This window comes from Mizuhopecten yessoensis, unplaced genomic scaffold (genome assembly GCF_002113885.1).
Source record: "Mizuhopecten yessoensis strain PY_sf001 unplaced genomic scaffold, ASM211388v2 scaffold11013, whole genome shotgun sequence".
In the NCBI taxonomy this organism is placed as follows: domain Eukaryota; kingdom Metazoa; phylum Mollusca; class Bivalvia; order Pectinida; family Pectinidae; genus Mizuhopecten; species Mizuhopecten yessoensis.
This window is the reverse complement of record NW_018408835.1, coordinates 807492-832502: the sequence shown is the minus strand read 5'-3', so window position 1 is coordinate 832502 and position 25011 is coordinate 807492. Positions and strand designations below refer to the sequence as shown.

The window sequence follows — 25011 nt, the reverse complement described above, 5'->3', positions numbered from 1 at the left end:
GAAAAATATTCATTTCGAAACACTGTTTTGTTTTGACTCAATGCAATGCTTTTTCGAATTAATCTGTTTTGCTTAATTCAAAACCAGTGTGTGAACAGCTCCAATTAGTCAGTGGTATGATAAAATAAAGTCTACTCGTAAAGCATATCATATAAACATTCTGATACATTTCTAGTTTTGAACTGGATATCTCTTGTGTATGTCCAAAACTGTGTCGAAGAGAGGAACCCCAAAACGGATTATAGTATACTAAAAATCCGACATAATGACACTTATGTCATTGCAACGTAAATGAATGTCCCCTTTCCAATTTTTTACTAACTTTTCCTTTATTCGTCTCTCTTTGTGGTGGCAGTATATCAAGAACTGTGAGTTGATTCAATATTCATATGATGACCTACTTACAAACCCGAACGTCTGCATTAGGTGTATAAGGTCACGTCATTCCAGACAGATTGTCATTATTTGGCGTACAATGCAAATTTCAGTCACACACATGGATCCATCACACTTCTCTATTATGACCTGACGGTTCCTGAAGTGTGTGTGTCCTAACACTTAACATTATTGCAATTCTTATAACGGTGTCGTTTCCGGTTTGCCTTTTGCTCTTGGTTTTTTCAAGGTTGTTTTTTTCGGTGTGTTTGTGTTATTGATTTTTGTTCGTTTCCTGTTTGCTTGATTTTAGTTCTTTTGTTTTCTTTCTGCGTGTTTGCTTTTTGTTTTTGTTTTATTTTGTTTGTTTGTTTTTTAATATTGGTATCTATAGGGAGTGGATTAGAACTCTGGTCAGCATAACTAAAACCCTGCACATTGCTTTGAACTTTATATAGTTATGAAATAATTCCGACAACAGATATGTGCAAATATATGTCCCTTTAAGGATCCCCGTACCACTGCCAAAGACAGTGGAACCTGTGTTATCCAGCATAGACCTCTGATTGTTATACTATCGCTCTAACCGACTAAGCTGCCTGGTCAATGGAACGGTCCTGGCCCATTTGTACTACGACGGAATTAAGGTAAAGTAATTGTATATATATAAAAGTCATTTGGATTGATATGTTTCTCCTGTGCCCCGTTTTGACCATCAATTCATATGTTAAGTTTGGTTGGTCTAGCATTTATAGGCTCAGAGAAACTAACTTAAACGCAAAAACTTAATGTTGACGCCGCCGCCGTCGCCAGAAAAGCAAGACCCTAGTTGCTTCCGCTACTTCTTGGCGGCCAGACAATAAAAAAAAACAGTGCAGAGGGAGGATAGAAATCATTAGAGTGCAAACAATGGAGATGACGTCACACTGGAGTCACCCTACAGGCCCCAATGCGACAGAGATATGTGTTGATGCGATCGCTTAGGTTTCCGAATTATCTTCCCTCATTAGAACAAACTTTTCTCAAGAGAAGGATATCGATTTCATTGTTTCATATTCTGGATATTATTTTGATGTTTTGGGGTTGTTGACAGTAATTCTTTTACTAATTTAGTTTCCCTTTGCACTTCAAAACAAAACTCGAAAACATCGTTTCGGCCCTTACAAGATTGTAAGCCAAGACGTTGACACAATGTATCTTCTAGAGTGTCCGTTTGAACCTGCCGTAACCCCTATCATGTAATCTGTGAAGAGAACCCATTAAAACTATTGGATTCAAACATTAATTAATCTTTAAAGGTGTAATGATTCGAAAAGCATGACTTTAAGTGCACGTTGCGTTAAAGTGCTCTGCAACAAAAATACTATATCGCTGACTGGAATTCAATCCCAAATGTTCCGGATATGATATCGATGAGACGTTTGCATTTTGATATTTTAGAAACGCTTAGGGGAATTCTGAATCGAAAACTGATCCGTGGAATAAAGCGACAAGAAACCCTCTGTAAGATTTCTTCCACGCGAACCTAAAGACAAGATAAATCTATAGTATCGTGGCATTTATCGAGAAGTCTGGCCTTTTTCAACAGTATCAGAATTACCATTAAGGTGTCAAATAGCCTTCATTATAATGCATACTTTGAAAAGCTTTGGCCCACCATTAAAGCATCACCCAAGGGAGTTTATGTAAACAAATATATCATTTCGTCTTATTTTGTTGAAAGGATTCATGTCCAAATGCAGACAAAACACTAAAGCATTGCACTGTAGTTTTTAGCAGATAGTCTCAGGACCTTGCCTGGTCAAAACAGTGAACACGCAGGATAGAATTGCGTGTAGGACAAATGAGTTAATCTGTCATATTTTACTTAAAAGACCACTTGTCCAATAGCAGGCAAAACATGAGAGAAATTCTTTCTTGAAAAAACGTTTTTGATCATTCAGAAATACATGAGTGATACATATTTCTAGTTAAACTATTAATAATAATAATTATAATAATAATAATTCGAGGTTCGTATATACCGCTTTATCACAACCTAGTTCGTAGGTCGTCTCAAATTATTATCCGTGGTTATAGGGCCTTTGTAACCAGTCAATATCTTTCTCAACACCATGGGGAGCATACAGTCGGAGCTGCCTTTTCGGCGCTTACAGCTAGCATTCAATAATTCTAGCACTGCCAAACCACGTACTCATTTACAGCTGAGTAGACTGGAACAAGCGGAGTAAAGTATCTTGCTCAAAGATACAACACAGTACCGTGCCGTGACTCGAACACGGTCACGAGCCCGGCGTCCTACCACTAGACTACCTAAAATGAAACTACATTGCACTAAAAAGTGAACAGCACCATTTTATATTGACAATAGTTTATATTCAGAAGAATTGGATCTGTAAAGACTTTGTTACATATAGGCTCATTAAATCAAGGGTGATAACTATCTTGATAATATAAACCTAAGGATCCCTGTCCCATTGCACTGGGTTGTTCTATATACAGTAACATCCCCTTAACTTCCGTTTGGATATACCTGGAGGACAACAATAAGGCAAGGACACTTCCGTCGACCGGTAGCTCAATCCGTTAGAGCGATTGTTTATCAGTCTAATATTCAGGGTTCGAATTCGGGTCTAACTAGGCGTTGTTTTAAACTCAAAACACTGTTGTTAATTGTATTTAGTGACATTTATCTTAATTATTCCTCAACAAAGTCCCACAAGGTATGGTTTCTTTTTCAGAAATGATTCATTAAAGCTATAGTCATGCTGCAAAAACAGTTTCAAACGCTTTGTCACAGTTTTGGGGAGTGGTGCCGGACCACTTAACACGATGCTACTGGTTTAGGAGGTGTGATGCGGACAGACATTTGTCTACAGACAGACGGGTTCAATTTCGTTTGTATGGAAATAACAACATATCACACCACAGAGGAATGAAAAAGAAATAAAAAGAAACGTTTCACATTGACTTTGACGCAGGCGATCCGACACACTTGTAAACACAGTCATAAATAAAACCTTCAAAGAAAGCATTCTTTATACGGTTATAATCAATTTGATTTAGACGTGTCCTTCTCATTGCGAAACGTTATTAAATTGACCAACTTGTGAAAAGCACATAAACAGCGACGTTATTTCTCGGGTCTATTACGGCTGGATATATGAACAACAGGTGTTAAATCATTGTAAATAGCCTCGTTCACGGAAAACGATTCCACGACATAAGTAATGAATGTCTAGCACGGCATGGTCTACATTGCAAGACCTCTTCTAGTAAATAGGGAAAAACGGATAGCTGACATATAGAATGGAAATCATAAGGCACGTGGATGCTGCACCCGTGTTCTTACATAAAATTCAGATTCGGTTGTGTTTCGTAATTTATATACTACCGGTATCTATTTGACGTAACTTCCGGGCTAGAAAGGGTAAATAGTTATTTTATCCTCCTATACTTTAGCAATCATATCAAAGGACCGATTTTTTTGTGTTTTGATTTTGTTAATTTTGAAATTATTCTGGTTTATGTGTCGCTCTTTTTATCAAGACGTCATTGATTGAAACCACAACATAAAAAATTAACTTCGCATGTCCAGGATTTGTCAAAATAACATATGTTAATAATTAGTTTAATCAAGAACATTTTCCCATACCAGATTTCATCCTCATATGTTTCCAACATTTTTCTTTTTGGCCTTATTTCGTGCACCAATACCGAATTGAAAGTTTGACTTCCTTATAAATAGTAAATATATACCCTTTGACAAATATCTTCAACCACGAGGTAAGTTCTACATCTTACATCTAAAAGGGCGAAAAAACATATGGATCGAACAATTGAAGGGTACAAATGAGAAAACAGAAAATAATTAGCGAGCTGTCGATTTCGGAATGCATACAAATATATCTAGTCTAGACGAGGTGGGCACATTCTTCACTTGCACGTGATCTGGCGCGGTAGGAACCTGCTTAAAATGTCCTACAATACCTGTTATGGCACGGATAGTCTCGTCTATCAGAGATACATCCCATAATGGTCAGGCAAAAACAATCAACAAGTGGACTATATAAGACTACGTTAGACTGTGTAAGACTACACATATGTTTGATTAAACATTATTTAAGGATCCTTGTCCCGCTGGGATCAAAACAATAAATATTTCCATTGTAGTTGTTTGAAATACAGTTATCTCCCCTTAATTTCATTTCCAATTCACTTGTAGCGCGTCTTGGCAAGAATGCTTCCGTTTACCAGGTAGCTCAGTTGGTAAGAGCAATATTATAATGACCTGTTCGTGTTCGGCAGTGGGTGGGTCTCTTTTTTTAAACGAATATCAAAGCTAATGCTATGCTGAAAAAGGGGGTTTCAACCGATAGCTACAGTTTGGGGAGAAGTACGGGTACCTTATTTCAAAGAAAACAACCACAACATTATATTTGTGTTCAAAAACACGCCATTTCAGAGTTTCAAAGTTTTTGGGTGAAGAACGGGTCCCTTAATTCAAAGGTCCCACAGAAACATTATATTTGTGTCCAAAAACACGCTATTTCAGAGTTTCAAAGCATTTGTGGTCATCGAGTCACTTTGTGTATCAATGAGGTTGACGTCAGCCACGTGCCGAGACCCGTGGTATGATTGGCTGGAAGCGCAGCCATTTTTTCGCTAAAATCACCAGCCAACACTGCATGTTTCGGCACGAGGCTAATGTTAACCTCATTAATATACAAAAAGTGGCTGGATGACTGCGGAAAAGTTTGAAAATCTGAAATGGCGTGTGTTTTTGGAGGAAACGGAGATGATGTCAGCGGAAGGAGAATAAGTTGTACGTGCATATACCAAAATGTAGGAGGTTTTTAAAAGAAAATTTATCTTTCCAACGGTACTAAGCATTTTTCGTACATCAACTAAAAATGTTGTTTTCGATGCAAAAAAGTTACGTGGGGTGGACTTTTCGACATCGTATATCTAACCATAGGGAGTGTCTTTTTTCCCGAAAGTCGATCAAAACCCCTTAAACATGTACATTTTGTAAATTACACTGAACACCTTAGCTTAGGTCCAAATATAGGTGTAACAAATGCTCGGGTCCCTGTGGTGTGTAACTATTGAATCACATTATTGGCCGTACTGGAAAGTTCAACTTACGTCACGCCTCCTATATGTAGTTCTAGTCTAAATATGAGCTGTCGCATCGCTTATGTAAGATTAGCTATTTATCTCGGTGTAGCCTTTCAACTCATGTTGCCATTAAGCCCAAACTTACAACATGTGATTGAAACGAGATGGCAGCAAGACTTTATGCGAAAGCGAGGCTATAAAACAAGTGAAACGAAACCCCCAAAAAACTATACTTACATGTAAGTAACACATATAAAAAAAAATCCACTGTGGATAATAGAATTACTGCAAAAAAAGATATTGTATAGTGGACATAGGAAGCTTGCATTGCAATATCTTGACCACTCACCTCAAACTTTCCGTTTTTCGGGTTCATGTCCAGTAGAGAATAGTCGGCATTTCTGTCCCCATTGTCATCTATACTGACGGTTCCCGTGATCCCTATAACAAAGAACTGACCATTAGGACCCGGATGTTCAATAATTTGTAAGAATATGAATAGTTTAAGGCGATTTTAGACAAGATCATTTAGAAAAAATATAATCTTACAAGACATCTGTGTCTGTCGTCTTAAGATGAACAGTATTAATTTCGATACATGCAATTCTATGAAGAACAAAAATGTATATGCATATTTAAAAAAAATCAGTTTTGTAAATCGTCGTTTTAAATAAAACAGGGCTCTCAAAAAATGGAAAAGAAATCGAACCTGATGCAATTTAATTAGAAGTGAATAATCTGAGGAAGCTCTTCAGCTATTGAAAGTATCAAACATCGAAACGTTTCACAAAAATGGCATGTGCGAACAGCTTCCCTTGTCGACACTTACAAAGTCAATGCATCTATGACGTCATAATTGTAATATTCCAGATAAAAGCCAATTCATTGAAAGATATTCTTTCTTTGTACTCGTGTTTTACAATAACGCGATTCTTCACGTTATTTACATAGTCAAGTTGTATAACCAAAAATACAAACCAATAAAAAAGACTTAAAATAACATATTTATAAACTTATCGTGTTTTTGTTGCTTGCTTGGTTTGTTAAAGAAGAAATAAGGTAGGATGAAACACACTGCTAAGCTTATTTACTTCTTCGGTGTTTTCGTGAGTCAAAATAAATAAAAAATATCAAGTTTCAACATGAGTATCATGGACATAGTATTTTAACCGAAGCACAATTTCACAAAATTACAACCACGCAAAAAATATGTCAACGTTCAGGCCTGTCGCTCACCATACATACAGTTATCAATCATGTTTCAATTCTTTATTCATTACGTAAATACTTTATTTAGAATTTTTTAAAATTATGTTTGCAAGAGGCCTGTGCGTTTTCGAAAGTAATGACGTCATAACAGCTATCTAACACCCCTAAATAGCTGATGAAATGATTGGATTCGAAACTACATTATACCATATCTTTGCGACTCGTTAAAGTATATTCATAAATATATATTATCATAAGTCAAAATGGTTGATAAAAAACTTTTTGTACAAAAATTAACCTAATTTACCATATTATTTTAAAACATGTTTACGTGTTGTTTTCAAAATGTCCTGTGCGAAAAATCCTTCAGCATAGAGTATCTATATATATGGCGCGTGCATGATATCTAGCAATAAAACCAACCGATCTACAGTAACGACAGATTTGATTGGACAAGGAACTATCTCACGTGATGACGCCATTTATATCATAACATGTATATACACACTATTTTCTCTTCGCAAAATTCAGTGAAACCTGTTCATGCTGACCGCCCAAGGGAGAAAGTAAAAGCTTCTCTATAAAATAAAGGAAAACACTTATGTATTCTAAACATGATAGTTATTATAGAACGGTCGTCTTTAGAGAAAAGTGGGCGTTATCGACAAGTAGTCTGTACATACTAATGGCCATTAGAGAAATTTAGAAAGGAATTGGTCTTTGTAGGCAGGTGTTTTATTATAGATAAGTTGTCGTTATAGGCCGTAGTCTTTGCAGATCTCATATAGAAAAGACCATAAGGGTGTACCAAAGAAGGAAATGTTAGACCATTGGTCTTACATGTAGTAAATAATTGTCTTTATAGACAGGTGATCTTTTTGAACGGATGATCATTATACGAAAACAGTCTTAGTAGACATTGATTTTAAATACAAACATATAACATTTATAAGTTTTCAAAACATATATTATATTGAGGGTAATATTAGAAAGCCGGTCTTTCTAGACATGGATCATTATGGAGGGTTGGTCATTGTATACAGGTGATAGCATTAGACAGGTGGTAATTAATATTTTTTAAGTCGTTAGTGGTCTATCCGGCAGGTTTCACTGTGGTAATTTCAAAACGTGAGATCGTTTACTAGTCACATAGACAGGTAATGCCACACGAAGCCAAGATTTTTGTTAAAGTAGAAAATGGCGACATCTGGTGAGCAGTTTCACAACAAAGAGGGAGTAACTCTTGAGACATTTTTGGCACTGAAACGCAAGTGTATGAGTGGCGAGTGTGTGGTTGTCGGAAAGGCCGACAAGATTTTTCTGAGTATTATGAAGAAAGGAGCGAAGACATATTTGATTTCGTAATGGCTTATTTAATAAATAAAAAAATAAGCTAAACCCTTTGCTCGAAAATAATTTAACCAATAAAGTCTAATGTTTTGAATAGTGCTACATTCAGATTAGTTTTATGTTATGTTTCAATTGACAAAACAATGAATACATTCGTCTGTACGGTGCCCAAAACAGCATCTGTTCAAAATGGATTTAAAAGACATTTTATAGGTTGTAAATATTGTTACTGTAAATCAATAAGGCTTGACGAGCATTTTATTTTGGCGTTTTCCCAAAAAACCGTGGATGTTATTGGTAATAATTATTTTTTGCAGTAAAAATGATTTGAAATAAAATCCTCTTGAATGGACTTTTCAAGCACAAATACAATGATAAAAGTAAAAGGGATCGGACGATCATGCGATTTACTGACATTCAGCTAGATTGGTAATTCCACCAGATTTTATTTTTTTCAAATTCCAAACCTTCGTGAAGATACATGATAAAGAAAAGATATAAATTGACAAAGATAATTTTACTCCCGTTAATTTCCAAATATGTAAAAAGCATCAGAATTGCTTTTTTATTTGATATTTGAATATCGTCAATCCGTATTCTGCTAAAAAAAAATCGGATTTATTTTTTCGCTCGTGAATCACATTAGGGAAATAAGTACTCGCGAAAACTTAGTGATTTACAGTAAGCTTTAAATATGGCTAGAGAAACACGTGGTAGGGCCAAGTAAAACAACAGTATAATGGCGACAGAACGATACAGAGGTAGGATGTTAGTCTATATAATGGTATGTGCAGGAAGGGAAGAAGTTGTTGTCTCACACTTAACGTATAGCTGGAAATACTCTCGGCCAGCTCTCTTTCTTTTTTGTTTTTTTCTTTATATTTGTTTGTTTATTCATGTATTTTTTCCTTTTTCCGTAAATAAAAAAAATGAAATTTGAATATAAACGAGCCAGACATTTGTTCGTTTTCATTTGGCGGCATTATAACATAACTATAATAATATGGAAGTCTAGCTTTATATCTAAACATGTTAAGGTTAAATATATATATAAAAAAAAATACTCAGGTTTATAAAATCGAATAGTATGCATATAGCTGTTTAATTTGAAACGATTAACATTACAATAACCCTGCTTTTTTCATTTCAGTATATTTTATTGTATATGTCTTAGAAACAAAAAGCTTGCTGTTGTGTTCATATCTATGTACCTGTACGATTATTGATTACAAACTGAACAAAAAAAATAAACAAAAAAATAAATGACGCTTCACGTACTTTTTTAGACAAACATGAACGTAAACTTGATCTTTAAGAAACTTTTTTTCTTCTATGGCGAATTTGAAAAAAAACCATATTCATTAATTATCAGTGAAGATTTACAAAATTGTTATAACGTTACAATACTTTTTATAAAAAAAATATTATTCATTATCGTGAAGATTTTTGATTAACCAAATAGTGTGAGATAACACCAATCCACTTCCGTTATGGTTGTTAGTTTAGCACTATAATTCTGGCCACTGCTTAGTGTAAATATATGGTGTGAATTCAAACCACAAGTTATGACGTCATACCCGAAATTCCTGCAACAAAACGTGTACATAAATAAGTTTGTCTAATTAATGGTAATGATGGGATACTAAAATATATAGACTAAAGGATATATATAAATATTTTAAAAAAAAATCTCGTTAATCCAGACACAGGTAATTTCCTCTTTACCAAATTTTAAGAATTTGTAATAATCTATACCATTATAAATGTTAATCCGGACACTTCTAATTTCATTTAACCCGGATTATATAATGATAATCTTTATCAGTTTCTTAAAAAACTCATTCATCCGGACACAGCTTATTTCTTCCACATGTATTCCGGATATAAAAAAATATCTGTACAATTTTCTAAAAACTTGGTTAATCCGGAAACTGCTTATTCCCTTTAATCCGGAATAAAAATTAATAATAATCTGTTCTATTTTCTGAAAACAGTTAATCAGGACACTGCTTATTTCGACTAGTCCGGATTAAAACAAATATTTGTACGATTTGATGCTAGATTGATATGCCATACATGTTTTTTTATTGTCTACAACTTAGTTCTGGCATAGCTTAAATCCTCTAATCCGGATTAAAAAAGTAATATTATGTTTCATTTTCTAAAATCAGTTTATCTGGACACAGCTTATTTCCTTTAAACTGGATTAAAACAATCATAATACGTATCATTTTCTAAAAACGTCGTTTATCCGGACATAGCTAGTTACATCTAGTCCGGATTAAAAAACAAGTTGTCCTGACTAATAAGGGATCCGGACTGCTGAAGTTACATGTTAAATTGATATGCAATACATGTATATTTTATTACCTACACCGTACAGTTTGATAAGCCTGTTTTCTTATTTCAATATAAGAAGCAAATTTTAATTGTGTCAACGTCAGAACATTACACTTCGGAACCTCTCTATTCCAGATTTTTCAATAATCCGAAAACCGCAATTTCGCTGAAAAATGTGATAAAGATGTTATTTAAGCAATCGTCGATTTGAATATGAATGCAAGTAAAGCGACCTCCTTTTATCTTGCTTACATGTAGTAATCTCCAATTGTCAGAGGAAACATAATAGATTCGTATTTCATGGTTTAAGGATAGGGACAGTGACGCTGTTATACACGGCTACAATAAACAAATGATTTATGTTCAAACTTGTTATATCTTAAGTATAACTCCCAGACAATAAACAGATTACGTTCAAAGGAACTCCGGTTTTCAAATTATAAGACGTACACAGTAAAACGATGATGGATAGTGATTTGATGATAGTTGTTGCGCTTCAACAAGAAAACAGAATCGCATTTCGTAGACAAGAGTACCAAAATGACGTCAATCGCTACGTTCAAATACCAAGGGTATATTAAAAATACAAAATATAGAAAGAAACGAAACGATTAAATGAACAGACGCATATGTTATGATGTATTCAATATGTTATTTGACTAATAAAGACATGTTTTAGCGTAAGACAAGTACGTTTTCCCTCATTTATCTCTGTTGAAATACCAAGGGTATCGTGAAATTGCGAAATGGCCATAATATACGAAACATTAAACAAAATATTGCGCCAATGGTCCTCCGGTAGATTAGAGCTAAGTGGAATAAAGTACATGGATATATTTGTTGAACCCTATCAGAACAAATATGACGTATATCTTGCAATACGTATAAGTATTATATGAAGACACGGTCATAAAGTTTAGGGCGTTAGACGGTCATCAATCCTGGTCTCCCGTACGATTGCCATAAGGTCTTTTTCGTTCTGAAACTCAAGAGCCGCGCTTAAAGCAATTGTCTTGTAGCTCACATTCGATCTTGCGACGTATCAAAAAGAGCAAACATCAACCGTAAATTAAGAAATTTAGAATCGGCAAAAACAGCGAAAAATAAAATTGGTTTCAACTAATATTACGTATTGTTATTTTTTACTTGAACTAAGATTTGAGTTAAAACACAAGATCTACTGGTCGAGTGGCGCATTGGATAGCGCGCTTGCCTTCCACGCAGACGGTCGGGGTTCGATTTCCCGATCGTTTACGAAAATGTATGAGGTCATATCACCTGCCGGATCAAGAAGGTTTTCTCCAGGTACTCCGATTCCCTCCCCTATTAAGACCCCCTACGCGCGACTATCCGGACCAGAATGAGAAGTTAATAGAATGTTTTTCGCAATTTCATAAAAATAGAATTTTTTGTTTAGATCTGAGTGTCTGTGTTATACCTAGAGTTGTTAAATGTATAGGGGTAAACGCAGTATTAGACTCCGTTTGTCAGAAACATGTGACAAACTTCTCAGCACAGAGTGAAATATTTTTTTTATTACATTTTAATAAACTTTTGTAAACTAAAAAAATGGGTTGTCCTTATCTGATCAAATATTAATGTTTGTTATTGAAATAAAGTATGAATTTGCATAAACGTCTACTGTGACTAAATAGGCGTCATTTTACCCGGTCCGTTTTATTTTCAGTAATAAATAACTTTAAAAAATATCCCCGTACGGGGCCCCATTATCCACGGACAACGTCGTCATTGGTTCATGAATTGGACGTAATCGGACCTCTCCGACAAACTCAAAAAGCCCGGAATGTGCGATCATGTTGACGTTCGGAGGCAATCGGATATCCTCGGGAATTTCCGTACTTGCCGGAACGGTCCATAAAGCCGATTCGTTTGAAAGACGGAAATGCACGGAGAAAGTTCAATAACAAGGGGAACAACTCTGTCAGATGAAACTGTATTCAGGTGATGCCACAACTTTTTATTGTGTTAATCACATAAGGAATAAAAAGAAACTGCATTTTCATTTGAATATTACAAACTCTTAAAGTACAAAGACGCATAGCGACTTCATCTTTAAGTACAAAAATCAAAATGAGTTTGGATCATTAAGACGAAATTGTTGCTATTCTAACTTCAGTGAACATTAATTTGAACACATTACTCACAAAACAATCAAAACAACAGAAACCTGATCAATCAAACACAAGGCAGCAATAACAGGAAAGTTGTAGAATCCGTTTAAATAAAAAATATAGGTTTTCTTACAGAATTCAAAAGTGCATATTAAAACAATTAAATCGAAAGTAATTTATTGTTTCACGATGGAGTATAACTGCCTAATTGTGCGATCATGAAATCAGGAAAAACGGAAAAGATGCAGAGAAACAACACTTCAAAATCATAAGTATTCTATTATGTCAAATAAAGGCGACGGTCTGAAATCCAACAACTTGAGTTGATTGTTTCAGATCTCTATGAAAACTACATAACATCCAAATTATTGTAACAGAAATTTGTTAAACGGATTAAGAAGCATGCAAAAGCTTTTGTTAACAAGCAAAATAAGTCTGCTGGGTTTGTTGGAGTCTTAAAATTATTTAGTAGAGTTTTTGAAGATTTTGTTAGCTTCACACGGGATTTAACGTAAACATTTTATCGATATTTTTCTGTAAAATGTCGCTTCAAAACTAACAATTTCACATTCAACTCAGGATTTTATAATTTAAATACGTAACAATCATGTAAATATCTTATTGCAGTTACGGGAGATTTTGTTTCAAACATCAATAATGAAAATATATACTGAAATGTACGTGTAAGCTAGCAATACTTGCTGCCAAAAATTGATTCGCCCATATTTTGTTTCACACATCAATAATGAAAATATATACTGAAATGGACGTGCAAGCTAGCAATACTTGCTGCCAAAAATTGATTCGCCCATATTTTGTTTAAAACATCAATAATGAAAATATATACTGAAATGTACGTGCAAGCTAACAATACTTGCTGCCAAAAATTGATTCGCGTCTGCATGCCATACATAGTTCGGAAATTGTTTTAGCACAGGGAGTACCTGTAGAGTACACGTGTACTTAACGATGTGAGTACTGAATACCAATTAGGCATCAGAGGAAAACAACAACAGAATCCTGTGAGTAAAAGCAATACAAGTTTAGTTAGAATTGAATTAAAACTGAACAGTTCTTCATGATGTGTCCCTTTTTAACAATATTAAACTTTGATGTCTAAAATCATGACACACTTCTATAATTTAAAACATGTGGATGGTCTGTAGCCTAATAATGCCTAGAACAGCAGTGTTGTGTCTGCCAATCTGGGGTGAGACATGCACTCGTGGCCTTATGGAGGGATAATCAGTGTTAATCAAAATAGTTCATGTTAAAACTATAAACAGGGCATTACACGCGCGTGATAATCCCAGTTAAAATCTTACTTAAATTTGATAACAAAATTAACTACTCATTCATGCCCTAATGTCATATATAGGGCCTCACGGTTTAACTTCTTAGTGTAAGGTGTGCAAAATACCTGATGTAAACAACTTGATGACCACGATAAATAGTCCAATTATTGCAATTACTACAGTAGGTAAGTGTCACCGTCTTCTTAGGCATCCAATTTCTACACAGAGTTATCGCCCTTTAGACTCACGCTCCACAACTGTTGACGCAAAACACCTTAATTCTTCGCAAAACTAAAAAATTGACATTTCTCAGTGGTGTTAATTTTCCGAAACAATCCTGATATACAAATGTACATATTAATCGTGAATTTTGTCTTTTACCTTTACTAAACGAATATTTTATTTAAGGTTTAAAAACAATCACAGACGAAGCAAAATAAACTGTTTTATTTCGGAGGCAATATTTCAACAACAGGACATAATGAAAGCTTTAAACTATACTAAGATTACTTATGACGAAAAATTGACTAAAATACTAGAAACCATTTTGGACAATCCTACCAAAGACTCTTTTCGCGATTGAACTGTATTAATATGTATGTTCAAAATTGGATTTCAGAAACACAAGTAAAACTATTTGAAATTCAAACATATTAATTTTACAACAATTGTGAAACAAGCTCTACAAAACTTGTTTCCCCTGGGGGAAACGAACCCATGCTGCCTTGTTGAAAGGCGATTGGTTTTTTTTCATATTAAAAGATGAATACACTTCGGCTTCCGATTCTTATTTTATATAAACAGGATGTTGTGCTCCCGACAATTATCGCCCTTTATAGCCCTTTGAAGCAAATATTCACTCTTTGAAGAATTATCTTTGCCGTTCTTCTCAAATTGTATAATACATTTTAAATACAAGTATTGTCATCATTATGGCTTCACCGTCGCGTTCAACAGCAGAAAGGGCGAATAGAAACAACAAGGAAACGAACAAAAATGAAATTATAGAATTCAAAAAGAGATCTGTATTCCTTCTGTTATTCTGTGTGAACGCTGGTTTCTGAAGCGCTCTCCCGACACGATTGCTCGGTCAACTTCTCTTTGAGATAATGTCACGTGTACTATCAAAGGCGCCTGGCTTTGCATAAAAACGTTTCGTTAGTTTTACGGATTCAGAGAGTGATTATTCATTGGCGATTTATAATTTTCAATTAAGACGTATGACTCGACCATTTTGTACTTTAGGGAGTAGAGCGGCAGCCGCAAAACTGAAAAGATGTTAAAGAAAAAAAAATGAAAAGAGAAAAAAATACGACGGACTTTTTACCCCGAAGATGCACGGTTCTCACATAGCTGTTCACCGCACAATATGACATATCACCTCCGAACCAAGTTTGAAATCACCCGAGATAAAATATGCGAAGTATTTAGTGGGCTTTCCGCTATTCCGTAATCTAGATGACACATTCCCGTGGTTTGCAAGATCCGGAAAGTGCAGCAGTACACAGCGGTATACGTGTCAAACACCGAAATGATGCAGATGATGCCGTTGGCTGAGGAATTATATTTTTTTTAAATATTGTTTCTCGAGAATTGTTTTTTGAATCAACGATTTCCCTCTATGTGAAATATCTCAGACAATTTGTTGAAAGAGGAACATGATTGGAAAGAACGAATGTCAAATGATAGTGATTTTAACAGATTTGTAATGGTTCATAATATATTGCAACCACATATACTATGGAAAATGGCAATGACATTCCCGGAGGTTAAAGATTCGATATTACATGTTACGAAATTAATAGTTAATATTCGTACTGGTAAAGCCAAAGAGCTATGTCATAGATGTGGTATTATTTACCAAGATATATCAATTCATATTATATTAAAGTGTAGCTATACTGAACACCTAAGGGATAAGTTGTGGTGCTCTATCGCAAACATTAGTGATACTGGTATACTGCTGAATGCGTACATACACTCTCTGACAGATCACGAATTAATTCATATTTTAATTGGGGGACAAATAACTTACGAATTAAATGTATTAGACATGAATGAATTTAGATTGAAATCAGTAGCAGCTGTCGAAAAGATGCACAAATTATACTACCGGTAGTGTGTAGATATAATCTCACATCCTGATAAAGATTAATATAAATAAAATAAAATAAAATAAAAAATATGAATGTCTAATATGATATGTATGTATTACCTCATCATATATACACTTATTAATGATATTTATTGAATGTATGACTTCAATGTTATTAAGTGTGTATACGCATGAAGGTTATTTGGTGCTTATGTGTATTCAATGTGATTTTTTTGTAATGTAAATATATGCGAATTATTTTTTTTAAATGTAATCTTCAAATTGGAGGAAATAAAGAGAATAATAATGTATCTATAGTTGACACATTTAAAATAAGGGGATAAAAATGAAGTTAAAAATGGTAATTTCATGATTGAAAAACACAAAAAGATTTCCTGACACTGGACCTGGATAGTAATCCGAAAACACTTGTAGCCATTATGAAGGATACACTCAGACTTGGCTATTGAGAATCTTACCTGGTTATGATTAGTACTCACTCACATAGGTACATGTAAATTATCTGCAGTGTAGGGTAGGTAAAAAGATTGTCCAGGTGAACATTTTTTACTCAACTTTTCTGTTTTGTTCGAGTTGGGAAGCATGCAGTAAGCCAGTTATTGCATGATTTCTCGTCACTCGGGACTTATTACACCCTCGCTTCGCTCGGGTGTAATAAATTCCTTGTTACTCGAAAACCATGCAATAACCTTTACCTGCATGCTTCCCAACTCGAACAAAACAGAAAAGTTGAGTAAAAAATGTTCACCTGGACAATCTTTTTACCTACCCTACACTGCAGATAATTTACATGTACCTATGTGAGTGAGTACTAATCATAACCAGGTAAGATTCTCAATAGCCCAGTCTGAGTGTATCCTTCATAATGGATACAAGTGTTTTTGGATTACTATCCAGGTCCAGTGTCAGGGAAGGTAAGGAGTGTCTGTTCAAAATACGGGAAACAATGTTGAATTTCTGACTACATTTTCAGTTTAATTTTCAAGATGTGGCAAAGGTACAGGATATTGAAACCATTTTCATATATACAATGTAAGGGTTTATCAATCCCTAAGGAATTCCAGTTCTTTCAATGAATGGTATATTTGAATGTGCAATTTTGTATAAAGGAACAGTTCCTTAAGATTATAAACTTTTCCGGGAAATGCTTATCCTCTCACGTGATAAGGAAATCTGTTTGTGTTTTTCAATCATGAAATTACCATTTTTAACTTTCATTTTTTCCCTTATTTTAAATGTGTCAACTAAGTTTATCCTCTACTGTATTGACCTCATCGTTACTCACTGATTGATTATCTCCCCTTTCTTACAGCATTTGTGACCACAGTCCACTGGGCACACACCCTTTCATGGTCATGTAATCATGATTGGCCTTGAAAGGGGATTATGTGTGCAGTGGACTGTGGTGGCAAGTGATTTATTGCCCACACTTTTCCATTGTGAGAGGTGGGAAGTATGCAGTAATAAGCCAGTTATTGCATGGTTTTCGAGTAACAAGGGATTTATTACACCCTCGCTTCGCTCGGGTGTAATAAGTCCCGAGTGACTAGATACATGTAGTGTTTACAAAACGAGACACCACACTACAATCGACAACGGACGTTACGAATTTTAAATAAACATGAGTTACAAAATACAAGAAGTATTTATATCACAAAGTGAGGTCGAAGTTCGTAAGGAATTCTGGGATTGAAAAACATAATAAAATGTGCTATGTAAAACGCGAGCATTATGACGTCAGTGTTTAATATAAGAAATGGGATAAAATTCAGAATTTAGCAAACTGAACAGAAATTATAGAGCATTCAACCCGCGAAACCGCATTATAAAAGTATGTTGATCACACAATAGACCTAGAGGCGGAATTATACCGACAGACAAGGTTCGCGACCGCGCAATAATTACGGAAGCGGAAATAATCATGTAATAAAACACGAGCCGCCGGCAGAAATATTCCGGAATGTAATATTAGCGACATATTTTGTGCAGTTTCTGTATCTTGTAAGACGTTGTCAAGGCGTTAATGGTTTGTTTCGTATCGATCTGAGAAAGACGAAATACTCGAATATTTGTTATCTTAACGGGTTCGTGACTCAACTTCATAGAATTTAGATTTTTTGGCACAATTTCGTGCAAATTTCAAAATGCTTTTGTCTTAATTACAAATTAATGATAATTTTGAATTAATTTCTTTGGGTATTTTGGCATAGAAATTTCAAAACATTCAGAAATATACACATGTTTTAGGTTGATTTATTTTTTCATTCCATCGGTAAGCTAACAAAGAATTGAAAACCGAGTCCCGGACATCCTTTTAGGAACTCTCGTGGGGATGCGTTGAGGAATTTGAGAACGGTGTTTTTTGTTGACAACTCTTTGTGAGCTGTGTTGATATCAATATCAATAAAAATATCGCTTTGAATGAACAAAACAGGTGTCTTGTCATTAGAATGAATTGCAAACTATCGAAGAAGAACGAACATTGGCTCGGTGCAAACAGAAATATCTCGTTCTAAGTGGTATCGCTCGTATATTGTAATGGAAATCCCCTGCAATCAACTAATATACGTGTATGAAGACATGTGTAATTATCCCTGATAACTAGCAGTGATGTGTAGGAATTTACGTCTCCGTAATACACCTCGACCCTAAACAGAAACTTATATACGAATCTAATATATTGTTTCGTTCCGGTTTTTCTTTTCTCGCACGACGAATCAGATATTCAAATTATACGTTTGTGTGTTGTTTTTGGAATCTGATCAAACAAATGCAGTTCGTTCCGTTTTATTTATTGTGTCTGTCCGATTTCTTTCGTCAAATTAACTCTTCAATTTAGCTTCTTCTTTATTGGAACAGATACAACTGCGTTTTTTTCACTTACATTCGTTTCATTTAAATTATATACGGTGAATCTGCAAATTGAATTTCCCGAGGGCAAGGTCTCATCCAGAGAAATCTACGTTTTTAGAGAATCGATGAATAGATATTTATACACTCTAGTCTTCAAATAACTTCCTTCGCTTATCACTGCAAGTGTATCGAGGATTTATTTTCTTTAAAAAATGTACGATTTAAAAAATAAAATAAAAATCAATACAATTACGGGAGAGGTTCCTATTTTATATCAAGGAATACATTGACTGGATAATCAAATAAATCTGCTTCATTTAAAAAAAGGATTCATGACGGACAGCGCCATTAAATATACGTTAAACTTGAAAACTACATGACATGCAAGTCATATTTTTTTTTTTAAATATATCTGTTTAAATTGAATTATTGCCAATGTAGGTCATTTCCAAGGTTTGGCTCGTGATCATAAATCTCTTCACTGTGTGTCGAGAGCAAAACTCTTGGAATTCGAGGATGTTGTAGACAGACTCAGTAAACTACGATAAGGTATTTCACCAATAATTACAACGTGTATATTGTTGAATTATTCTGATTCGTTAAAGTAATCAATTACTTCATTAACTAGTGACTTATTAAAGCTTCTGACTGCTTTCAGTTTTCAGACAATGGACAGAGTAACGTTATTCTTCAAGCTGGATTGGCCATTGTCAAATTCGTATGCATATCACCTACAAATGGCAACTGAAAGAAGTTCAATATTTTTAAAGGTTTATTTCCTATGTTTTGAATCTATTTCCATCGTAGAACTGAAATTAGATTTATTGATACTGTATGTATTCAATATATATTTTATATTTATATATTGTTTATTTGTATCAAATAACAATAAATGTAGCAGCCATCTTGCGGTAAGGATCATTTGAACCAATGTTATCATTATGACGTCATAAGATAATGACGTCAAGGGAGATTAACATTATCTAATTATTAAACAGTTATCAAATAAGAGAATGAATATTTCGATGAGTGAATAAAAAAACGAGTGGAGGAGGGAATTTAATGAATGAATGGATTAATGGACAGATGGATAGAATGAATGTGTGGATCATGATAAAGATATCAATGCAAAAATAATGAGTGAATGAATGAATGAATGAAGACGTTCCAAGATGATGAAATAAGAACGAATATTAGACTGTGATTAAGCGTAATAAGTTATCTGGAGCGTGTACATATATGCCGTTGATGGAATTGGAAAGAGGAGAAAAAGGGGAGAGGGGGTTGGGGAGCGGGAGGGGGAGGGGGAGGACGGAAGAACGGGAGGCGAGATGGAATGTAATCTACTCATAGAAATCAAATTAGAAGTAATTAAGAGATTTGGTTTCTCCCATAACTGCCATCGGAGCAATCAAAACGCTATATATCACTGTTACTCCCGTCACAAGACGTGGGAGATGAATGAGGAACGGAAAATCATTTGTTAATCCGTGGCACACGCTAAAATACTGATCAGAGGTACACCCTGAAGTACTGATACAAGGCACATACTAAAATACTGATCAAAGGTACACAATGAAGTACTGATACAAGGCACACACTAAAATACTGATCAGACGTACACCCTGAAGTACTGATACAAGGCACACCCTAAAATACTGATCAGACGTACACCCTGAAGTACTGGATACAAGGTAAACACTAAAATACTGATCAGACGTACACCTGAAGTACTGATACAAGGCACACACTAAAATACTGATCAGACGTACACTCTGAATTACTGGATACAAGGCACACACTAAAATACTGATCAGAGGTACACCCTGACGTACTGATACAAGGCACACATTAAAATACTGATCAGAGTTACAACCTGAAGTACTGGATACAAGGCACACACTAAAATACTGATCAGACGTACACTCTGAATTACTGGATACAAGGCACACACTAAAATACTGATCAGAGGTACATCCTGAGGTACTGATACATGGCACACACTAAAATACTGATCAGAGGTACACCCTGAAGTACTGGATACAAGGCACACACTAAAATGCTGATCAGAGGTACACCCTAAAGTACTGGATACAAGGTAAACACTAAAATACTGATCAGGGTGTACCTCTGATCAGTATGTTAGTGTGTGCCATGTATCCGTACTTCAGGGTGTACGTCTGGTCAGTATTTCAGTGTGTGCCTTGTATCAGGACTTCAGGGTGTACCTCTGATAAGTATTTTAGTGTGTGCCATGTACCAGTACCTCAGGATGTACTGATACATGGCACACACTAACATACTGATCAGAGGTACACTCTGAAGTACTGGATACAAGGCACACACTAAAATACTGATCAGAGGTACACCCTGAAGTACTGATACAAGGTACACACTAAAATACTGATCAGACGTACACCCTTAAGTACTGATACAAGGCACACACTGAAATACTGATCAGAGGTACACCCTGAGGTACTGATACAAGGCACACACTAAAATACTGACCAGAGGTACACCCTGAAGTACTGGATACAAGGTACACACTAAAATACTGATCAGAGGTACACCCTGAAGGACTGGATACAAGACACACACTAAAATACTGATCAGACGTACACCCTGAAGTACTGATACAAGACACACACTAAAATACTGATCAGAGGTAAACCCTGAAGTACTGGATACAAGGTACACACTAAAATACTGATCAGAGGTACACCCTGAAGTACCGGATACAAGGCACACACTAAAATACTGATCAGAGGTAAACCCTGAAGTACTGGATACAAGGTACACACTAAAATACTGATCAGAGGTCCACCCTGAAGTACTGGATACAAGCCACACACTAAAATACTGATCAGAGGTACACCCTGAAGTACTGGATACAATACACACACTAAAATACTGATCAGACGTACACCCTGAAGTACTGATACAAGGCACACACTAAAATACTGATCAGAGGTACACCCTAAATTACTGGATACACTTACATACGGATTTGAGATTCAAAATGAAATATGAGGAAATTGATATACACACTGATTTAAGATAAAATAATAATCCGAAGTATAAATTAAAAATCAATAAACTAATCTAAGGTACACACTAAAACAATAAGATAAGATCTGATACACATAATTGAATACATTTGAATTTCCTCAGCTTGGTCAAGTAATCCGAAGGAAAAGCTTGTAACTCGTCAGCTTCGTTTAATGATCTGAGGTAGATGCCGAGGTATCTTCGAATTCATCAGCTTTATTAATATGTACATCAGTTTGCGAAAAAAAAGAAGGTTTCAAATATTCCTTTTAAAATTCCAATTGTATTTGTTATTCTCTGATATATTGTGTTCTAATCTCCGATGAGTAAGTTTCGAAAATTAAATTCAAAACAGTCTTTAAATCCTAACGAAAGATAGGTCAGCTTGATATATGATTTAGTACTAGTAAAAAAATGTAGTTTTAAGTAAATATACAAAACATAAAGCAGATATAATCATAGGAAAAAACTTGTTCTGAAAATATTCAACAGTCTTTCCCTTTGAGACATCCTAAAGATTGCTTTTGACAAAATGATGTTTCGTCAAACCTATCACGAAAGGGTCAAAGCAGTTTCCAGACTACGGAAGATGATACCAAGTTTTTAAGCCCGATATTGAAGAATGTCCATATGTAAATGTATTGTTAGGTGAGTTCGTTTCTGTATATTATCTCATGTGTGTTTTAATATTGTTACAGGGAAATAAATACCCACTGAATCAAAGACATATAGTATTCGTCATTTATTGCAAAAGAACCCAAACACCACAATTATATGGAAGAAAAAGAACATTTATTTTATTTTTATAATTACCAAATGAAATACAATAATTTGTTTTCTGGTCTCTTTGTCTTTACTTCGGTTTGGATATAACCGTAGTACAACTGAGTCAGAACAGTTCCGTCGACCGGGAAGCTTGGTCAGTAAGATCGAAATTGTCATCTCCATTATTTTCAAATTCAGTCCCAAAAGGATTGGTTTTCTTTTTAGAAATTACTCATAAAACATATAGCAATGTCGGCATAATCGGTTTCAGTGTATAGTTACGGGGACCCTTAAACTAATCTCGTTTTCCCCGAGATCCTCGTGGAACTGTTCTCCTCGAAAGACGTCTAGCTTAGAAACCATTAAATACTCTATTTACACCCTAATTAGGCACTTTTAGCCTCGCGATATGACAGCAGCGGTTTTAAGTTCCACCCGACGGTCATGACCTTTTTAATTCCAGACTCGTCTTTGTCGTATTCCTTTGATTCTCCGGTCTTTGGTGACACATAATTTAGATAGCACGTCCATATTATTACTTTTTTACGAGGTAGATATGAGAAGTTATCAACCTAATCAAATCCATATATAGAATCTATCTTTCACTGCAGTGATAGACAGAGACTTATTCAATGTCAATACGCGACTTTTAAGTCCCCGTACCTCTGCCCAAGACTATAGTTACGGATTTTTTTTTTTACCAATATAATGATACTTCAATACATGATTTCTGAAAATAAAAGGATATGAACAGTGTTCAGCGAGCAATAAAAACAGGCCAGACCGGTATTCGAACCCAGGAACTCATATATCATATATAGCACGGCCGTTCTAACCAACTGATCTATATGATCAGCTGAAGTCCGCTGGCCCAGCCCCGCTACAGGTACATTGCATGTACATTTGTACATGCACCTATATATATAACTGATATTAGGGTGGTTACTGCATGCTTTAAAAAAACACCATGATGGAATCATCTAGTGTTATTTCTGCGGGGGGACAGAGATCCTTAATCACGCGAACTAATTTAACTGCCTTATCTATTTAGGATACCATTGCGTTCAGTCGCGGATGTGGACACAGTTCAAGGTCATGGAAATTATAACACACAAAACAGTTAAAAAGGGCGTATTTATAGTTTAGACATAATTAACAGAACTTTCAAGGGTTTCCCTTTGATTGTTAATCATATTCACAGCGCCTGCCCACACAACTCCAACAACCCAGATAGAGTATAAATTGGTCTGGGGTGGATGTTGCGGTATCTGTGCTGTAGTGAGGTGGCACTATAAATGAGGCCGTTGGAAACACGGTCCCATTACAAACTGAACACATTACATATCCAGCAAACACGCAGGGAGATAGTAGCCAGGTAACATAGGACTAGTAGTTAGCGCCTGATAAGGCAGCTCCTAAGAAATCCTCAAAATTGTATTGATTAATGTGTATGCTTATTGTATTAATTGTATATCTATGTACTGTAAAGCGCTTTAGAGTGGCTTATATTAGCTAGATAGGGCGCTATATCAAATGTTGTAGATTAGTATTGTTATGTTAGCCAAAGAAAACGTGAAGCGGGAGATAACTCCACACATAATTGTCGCTTTACTTTGCTGATTCCAACTTTTGAGATTTTTTCTAATTTTCTTTTTTCAAATATTCATGATCAATATGAATTTTTCTCTCACCATAATACTATTTCAAAGCATACATCTCAATACATGATGCTAATCAGAGCAAATTACCGAGATATATGGAAATGAGCCAATCCTTCGTAATCCAGACAGTAAATGTCATTCAGTGCTAAGAAAAGAGGTATTGTCCCTAATGATGAACTAAACGCGAAGGAACGACCTAACACTGTCGGTTTATTCCTTGTAAACGACTCCCTAGATAAACCTTTGCCTGACAAAACCTGCTAGCATCTCGAAATGATCCACGCGAGAGATTCTTTCTTATCGGAGGGAGGGCTTTCGTGGGTGTTGTGATTAAGGGTTGAAGAGCCACCGTTTGTTGTGTAGTTGTCCATTTGGGACCGTGATTCGGACAGGATTTTGTCAATTTGGAGATAATAGAAGGGAATAGACATGCATAACGGAATTTACTGGAGCTAACAACACAGTCCCGCGGGTGATTGTCAATCGGATTTTTTGTTCTGTTAATAGAAAACTATCACCAGCTAATTCAGCATGTAACAGATCCATTAGAGAAAGTGCTGACAAAGGGTTTTCTTGCAGAAAAAGGCTCTTAGATTATTTTTTTCACTTACAAGTCACTAGGTTTGTCTAAATTTCCAACAAGTACAATTTCATTATCATTAGTGACGTCACGTCAACAAGTTAGTACACAATTTGATGATGACGTCAAGAAAGCATTTCAATCTTACTAATCATCTCATCAAACA

The 25011-nt window shown here is 35.2% G+C and overlaps 1 protein-coding gene across 7 annotated transcripts in view; it reads right to left on the bottom strand.

Annotated features, from left to right (window-relative positions):
- LOC110464603 (atrial natriuretic peptide receptor 1-like) overlaps window positions 1-25011 on the bottom strand; it is a 405449-nt gene that overhangs the window by 93245 nt on the left and 287193 nt on the right. For 6 of the 7 annotated variants that reach the window (XM_021519912.1, XM_021519909.1, XM_021519914.1 and 3 more), the window contains 2 exons: window positions 9633-9641; window positions 5846-5937 (listed from right to left, as the gene is read on the bottom strand). In XM_021519912.1, the coding sequence (XP_021375587.1) occupies window positions 5846-5937; window positions 9633-9641 (101 nt within the window). The remainder of the gene's footprint in view (window positions 1-5845; window positions 5938-9632; window positions 9642-25011) is intronic. The other variant, XM_021519911.1, reaches the window with a different exon arrangement.